At 35.6% G+C, this 7,262-nt stretch overlaps 1 protein-coding gene across 3 annotated transcripts in view; it reads right to left on the bottom strand.

The window, feature by feature from the left end:
* The window catches only part of LOC111088602, a 35,061-nt gene that overhangs the window by 7,273 nt on the left and 20,526 nt on the right, over positions 1-7,262 (bottom strand). For 2 of the 3 annotated variants that reach the window (XM_022399218.1, XM_022399220.1), the window contains exons 5-8: positions 6,981-7,102; positions 4,928-5,035; positions 2,317-2,746; positions 734-1,197 (exon numbers count right to left, since the gene is read on the bottom strand). In XM_022399218.1, coding sequence (XP_022254926.1) covers positions 734-1,197; positions 2,317-2,746; positions 4,928-5,035; positions 6,981-7,102 — 1,124 coding nt within the window. The remainder of the gene's footprint in view (positions 1-733; positions 1,198-2,316; positions 2,747-4,927; positions 5,036-6,980; positions 7,103-7,262) is intronic. The other variant, XM_022399219.1, reaches the window with a different exon arrangement.

Here is a 7,262-nt window from a genome sequence, read left to right as displayed (position 1 = left end):
AAACAGGGGTTTCCAAACTGTGTGTCGTGGCAAGTTGCTAGGGGTGTCGTGAGAGTTTCACCAAACGAAAACACTAACCAGGAGAATAGGTTTGAATATTAAACAGGGGTTTCCAAACTGTGTGTCGTGGCAAGTTGCTAGGGGTGTCGTGAGAGTTTCACCAAACGAAAACACTAACCAGGAGAATAGGTTTGAATATTAAACAGTGGTTTCCAAACTGTGTGTCGTGGCAAGTTGCTAGGAGTGTCGTGAGAGTTTCACCAAACGAAAAATAATTAAGAACATAAACAAAAAACAACTACAAATATTGCATATGGTAGCAGGGGTGTCGCGCAAATCAAGATAAGTGAGTTGGGGTGTCGTCAGTGAAAAAGTTTGTAAACCACTGATGTAAAATATTATACTATAAAATGTTATGTTTTTTGTTGCTTTGCCATAAACACAACATACAAATATTCTAAGATATTTAATATCTCCAGCCCTCCCTAAACAGAGGATAGGCAACCATTCAGCACCACCTTATCACCCACCTATCATGCCATGGGATTAACTGTCACTTTTATAACGCACCCACAGCTTAAAGTGCAGGAACCATTTTTGGTATCGTACAAATTCGAAACCGGCTCGTCAATGCGTTAGAAGGTAATTTACTGTCGTTCCCAGTCCCACAACAGTACACAAATGTTTTGTAAGGATGATTTTACCAGCTGATAGGAATAAGCAAGAAACGTACTTCAATTTCTGCCATAACATCAGGGTTGATTTCAGTCCGTACATCAGTCGTTTCCTTCTCAATACTTTCTTTCTTGTTAATATTATCGTCACGAGTTATTGTGGTCCTGGACTTTTGTTGTTCGGGATCTTCGTGTTTCCCGGAGTTTCCGTATTGTGCATCATTACCAAAGTCCTCTGTGGTTTTCGTGGCAGAATTGCCATTGCCTTTGTAAAGCAGATCTTCATTTGAAGATGATCTCGGCCTGTAATGGTCTTCCCTGGGTCTTTCAAAAGGGCGTTCTGCAGATTTGTTCCTCCTGTGTGATATAATTCTTCCTCGAATTTGAAGTTCCATGTAATTACCGAGCTTGCGCAATGGACTTCGTCTAGTCTTCGTTGTCTGTGGCCTACTTCTCCCTTCTTTGGAATCATTTATATACTCAGTTTCTTTGTCTTTTGATGAGCTTTTAACAACATGAGGCACTGAAATGAAAAAATAACAATAACAAGGAAACAACCAACGAAAACGAGTTTGACAAAGTTAGCAGTATTATCATAATTAACATTGCACAAAGGAGTTGTGGTATTTAGTTTGATCTTATAGATATTTTATTAAATGAATAAATTACAAAAGAGGTTTTGTTAAGGGTCGTTAAAAATTTTCACCATTTTCAGAAGCATGCGAAACGTATGCTTTTTCGTGTCCCCCCATCTCTCTGAAAACGTACACAGAAACAAATAACAGATAAGATATAAAGTTGTAATAAAAAATCTTTCTCGGTACTCATTTAGCAAGTTCTAGATGTTATACAAATGAAACTTGAAGATTGTAAAAAAAATAGTTTTAATATTAACGTAAAAATCATCTAGCACTCAGGTTAGTTCGCAAATTACGACAAATCTTTAGTAAAAATATTTAATTTAAAATAAGGTTTGGATTTCGCGCAAAGCTACACGAGGGCTATCTGAGCTAGCCGTCCCTAATTTAGCAGTGAAAGACTAGAGGGAATGCAACTAGTGTTACCACTAACCGCCAACTTTTGGGCTACTCTTTTACCAGGGAATAGTTGGATTGACTGAAACATTATAACGCCCCCACGGCTGAAAGGGCGAGCATGTTTTGTGGGACGGGGATTCGAATCCGCGACCCTCAGATGGCGAGTCAAGCGCCCTAACCAAGATACATTTACTACAATACAAAGTTATAATATATAGCTTCATTGTTACATGGTTACGTGCAAGGTTGGTCAACGTGACCAACCCCGTACACAGATCACAAACTTTGTCTAAGTTGCCGTGGGTCAATTCTCTTGCAAGATATTTACTGATAGCAAATAACATCGTTTCGACATCTTTTTTGAAAACCGCGCTCGAGCTCTTATCCTCTCCGTCCCAGTGTATGTTTTGTACGCTCGTGAAAATGGCTAAAAGTATATATAACATATTTCCGAAATGAAGTTGAAAATTTCCCATTGTGCTTTTGCAAATTTCACACAATACATGGAGTTAAAGCACAAACTGAGCAGTCTGGCCTAAACATGTTACATAGAATAGTGTGATTACATACATGAAAACTTAGTTGTCTCTAGATACTAAACTCACACGAAGGGAAAGATTCCGTTGTTTTGACGCCATCTGTCCTCAACTTTTTGCGGAATTTTGGCGAATAAATCAGTTTGGCAACTTTGCCTTTGAGAGACACATCCCTACAGTCGTCTATCGATTTAGAAATGTGAATCTTGGGTAGTTTGTCCTGGTATGATTCGATTGGGTTTCGTTTACAAGGATTTTTTACGCTGTTGGACTCCATTGTAGGCTTAACGTGAGAGGTATTGCTTGTTTTGATATCCAGATCTCCAAAAGTCGCTCCGAGCTCACGTTTGGTTTTTCCCAGGTTATCGTCGATCTTCTTTAACGTTCGATTTAATTCGATTAGTTGTTCCTGGAAGTGTTGATGAACCTGAGGAATATTGTGGATATTATGAGGTGGAGATTTCTTGTTGCCTTGAAGATGTTTTTGGAGGGTGTCCATCTGGTGGTGTGAAAACAAAACACACATTATATAAACAAAACTACGAATAAAATGGTATGAAATTACAATTAGTGAACAATGCTCAAATAAACTCATTATTTAACTTCTGTAGTGCATATTGGTGTATTTATTTAATTGGACACTCAACGTTTCGCTTGACAGCTTTTTTCAGGAGCGTTCCACTAAAACACATACCGAAAATGACAGTATAAAGCTTAAAAAAAGTTTTGTACTGTCAGTTACGGTTTATGTTTTAGTAGAATGGTCCCGAAGAAGCTGTCAAACGAGGCCCGGTATGGCCAGGTAGCTAGAGCGCTCGACTCGCAATCTGAGGGTCGTGGGTTCGAATCCCCGTCCCATCAAACATGCTCGCCGTTTCAGCCGTGGTGGCGTTATAATGTAACGGTTAATCCCACTATTCGTTGGTAAAAGAGTAGCCCAAGAGTTGGCGGTGGGTGGTGATAACTAGCTAGAGCAGAAAGCCCTCGTGTAGCTTTGCGCGAACTTATAAAAAAAACTGTCAAGCGAAACGTTGAGTGTCCAATTAAAGAAAAACATCAGTTTGGTGTTATATGGTCGTTTATTACTAGTTTTAAAATACTCAAATAAACAGGAACAAGGGAAAAATGTACAATTTGCAGGCGAATTCATACAATATTCTTTAAATATACGTTATACACTTTGTGTCTCAACAATATTTCTTTGTTGTCTGTTCTTGTAAACTACCGGAGTAATGTCTATCCTCACAAAAAAATTCTGCGAATGACCGTCATATTTGTTAAGGAGTAAAAATCGTAACAGTGTTACGTTATCATACAGTACAAATCTAGCAAAGCAAAAAATTCTGCGAATCACCGTCACATTTGTTAAGGCGTAAAAATCGTAACAGTGTTACGTTATCATACAGTATAAATCTAGCAAAGCATGAATATACATGATTACAAGGTGTCTAATAAGCCAGAGATTACATCATCATGCATCAAAATATATCTGGTGTCTTCCTTGTCTTGGTTATCTACCTATCTTTCTATCTGATATATCTCTCTGTAGCTATCTCTCTCTCTCTCTCTAGTATATATATATCTGTGGCTATATCTCTCTCTAGTATATATATCTCTCTGTGCCTATCCCTCTCTCTGTGGCTATCTATCTCTATCTAGTATATATATACACATCTGGGTATTTATCTTTCTATTTGTTATCTCTCTTTTTGTCTCTCTTTCTACCTGGTATCTCTGTCTGTCTATCTTTCTACCTAGTATCTCTCTCTGTCTGGCTGCCTATTCATAAACCTGTCCATCCATCATATAATATTAAATATCGTCACTATAATATCCACTAAAGATGTTACTGTGTAATATGAACTAACTCTTTGAGTGCAAAGCCATATTGGGCTATGTGCTGTGTCCACGTAGGAAATCAAACCCCGGATTTTATCGTTGTAAGTCCGTAAACTTACCGCTATCCCATCTGGGGAACAGATAAATTTACGTGTCAGCTGATCTGTTTTTGTTCTTTTTTTTTGGGGGGGGGGTATTTTGGGATGGATAAATTCAGTTTTCAAGTCTTCAAACTTTTTGTCTTCGTTCAGCATATGTCACGATCCAATTTATATTACTTGATAAGAGCATAAGACCACTAATTTTATGTATTGGTTTATACAACGTTTAAGGCACAATTGTGTTGGCTTTACTGTAGTTTTTCGCTCGGTGTAAAATTTTTACACATTTTAGTGGGAAAATATAAGTTGTAAAGGTTTACCTGACCAAGTTACGGATCAATGTAATGTCACGGGCACGTGACTATTCTGATCAACTGTTCGTTTTGATACATATTTTAAATATAACACGGATCCCTCCTAAAAAAACAGGACGATGTATTTTAAATATAATACGAATCCCCACTCCCACAAACAAACAGGATGACATATAAATATAACAGGGATCCCCCCCCCAAAAAAAACAACAAAACAGAACGACATATTTTAAATATAACACGGTGGGTAGTGTAGAATGGTAATGCATTTTTTATTACTTACACCTGGTGTCCCTGTAACTTGTTCCCGTAGACATAATAAAACAGCTCACCCATCTCTTATAACCTTCGCTCTCTTCAATGAGATCACGTGAATTATTTAAACATTCCGTTGTGTCATCGTAAAGTATAATATCTGTAAGTTACCTCTACCTTCAACTGAGTGGATATTTTCCGCTGTCGTAAATGAGTTGCTCTTTGTAAAGCCTCCTGGTGAGAAGAAGAAAAAGATGTTTCTTCGGAGCTCTGCATTTTCTGTAGGATGATAACAAATATACAACACCAGAAACTCTGATAGCTCGTGCTTTTAAATCCATACGAATCATGTTAATCAAGACCCTTGCGGTAATCTTTAGTTAAAATGCAAAAAAATACAACACAGTAAAACCAAAAGTTTTAAGTAAAATATATTGTAACATTTAACAAAAAATGTTAAGTAAAAATATATTGTAACATTTAACAAAAAATGTTAAGTAAAAATATATTGTAACATTTAACAAAAAATGTTAAGTAAAAATATATTGTAACATTTAAAAAAATGTTAAGTAAAAATATATTGTAACATTTAACAAAAAGTTTTAAGTAAAAATATATTGTAACATTTAACAGTGAACTATATAAGTTTTGTTTTTCGATTTCATCGAATTTGTGGTTGATTATCATAGATCATGATTATTTTCAATCTAGTTTATGGTGATGATTTTTTTTGCCCGTTTGTAATTTTTACTGATAATTCTATATGTTACTTATTTATTGTTACTTTTTTGAGAGGTAAGTCCTCAATCCACTGTTCGATCATGACAAAAATCAAGTAAAAGTAAAGTAAAATTATATTTGGTTTTAGAAATATTTATTTTCATAACCACATCGCACAACGACCAATACAATATTTATATGGCTTTTTTGTCTCTCAGGTAAAATTAACATATTCTTCACGTATACACCAATAAATAAACGTAATACATTAGATGTTAGGGTTACTAAGGAAAAGTGAAAATAAAACCTAAAGACAATGGCCGATCTAAAAATCTTTCTTAGTATCAGTTTGTAACTGAATAACAGCCATGCAGTTCCGCTAAGATTTGTTATTGTTTTTTTATCTACTTAACTGATGGTAAAGATAACTGTGAAAGATTCTAGGAAGTGGTTACCGATTTTATGTTGAGACCTCCAACAAAACATGTTTCTTTCTTCATCTTTATAGTATGTACAGAGGCTTCAAATATTTTTCACGATATTGCTTTGCATTTTATATATTTTATCTTTATAACTCCAAATAATTATCTTGATCCCAGGGTTTAAACTGGAGCGGAACAGTGCGGAATGGCGTCTCGTATATTGAGGCTTCAAGCGTTCCTTTTCTTCTGACTGCAATGTCAAAGTGGATCACAAAAGGGGTTCTCTACCTCTTTCAAAATCCCAGTTTAGCCTCTGCTTGATCCAATTATTTTAATATAAACACTGATGTAACGAGTGAAATAGCTAGAATACGGTAAAGTAGCTAACAACAGTAAAAACAAAGCTCTAGGACTTATTCTCATACATACAAAATGTATTACAACTTTACAAACAAAATATGTGTTTTACCATAGAAGGCAGCAGCATATGGACCACAATGTGTTTTATCATAGAAGGCAGCAGCATATGGACCACAATGTGTTTTATCATAGAAGGCAGCAGCATATGGACCACAATGTGTTTTATCTGCCTTCTATGATAAAACACATTGTGGTCCATATGCTGCTGCCTTCTATGCAGCATATAGACCACAATGCCAAATTTACCTCGTCTTTAATTCTTTCTTATTACAAAGTAATTTATTTTTACGTTTTGTTGTCAGCAGAAATATCATGTCCAGAAAACTATACGGTAACACTATAGTTTCAGTTTTCAGGAAAGCCTAATACAGATATTTTACTAAAAACTATACGGTAACTCTATAGTTTCAGTTTTCAAGAAAGCCTAATACAGATATTTTACTAAAAACTCCTTCTGTTCCCATTGAGGGGAGGGATTAAACACCCATTTACACCCAACTACTATTTTTTTTCGTAAACTAATTTTAAAACTCTAACTTATAACATCAAGATTGATTATGAACAACTTATCTTAAACAATTTGGTTAACAAAAAAACGTCTAATTTTACTTTCCTTTTGTCGTTACGATTCTAAGATTACAAATGATTCATATCATACTTACGGTAAAACACCGACGTTTTCTGTCCGTTATATCTCTCTTCTGCTTCAATAATTCCTTCAGGAGCTCTAGTTTTTTATTTAAGGTATCATCTTCCGTCTGAAGGCCACCCTTGCATCTACGAACTGAAAAGTTTGAAAACTGGTAAATTTCAAACAACTTATGACTATTCGCGCTCTGTCAGAGGGGAGTTATATTTCATTTTTATTTCGTTTTTTTTTTGTTTGTTTCTTTAGAATTTTGTGCAACGCTAAAAAAAAAAACATAGGGGCTATCTGCAGAAAG

Source organism: Limulus polyphemus, unplaced genomic scaffold (assembly GCF_000517525.1).
Source record: "Limulus polyphemus unplaced genomic scaffold, Limulus_polyphemus-2.1.2 Scaffold4109, whole genome shotgun sequence".
NCBI classification, from domain to species: Eukaryota; Metazoa; Arthropoda; class Merostomata; order Xiphosura; family Limulidae; genus Limulus; species Limulus polyphemus.
This window is presented reverse-complemented; position numbering and strand designations above follow the sequence as displayed.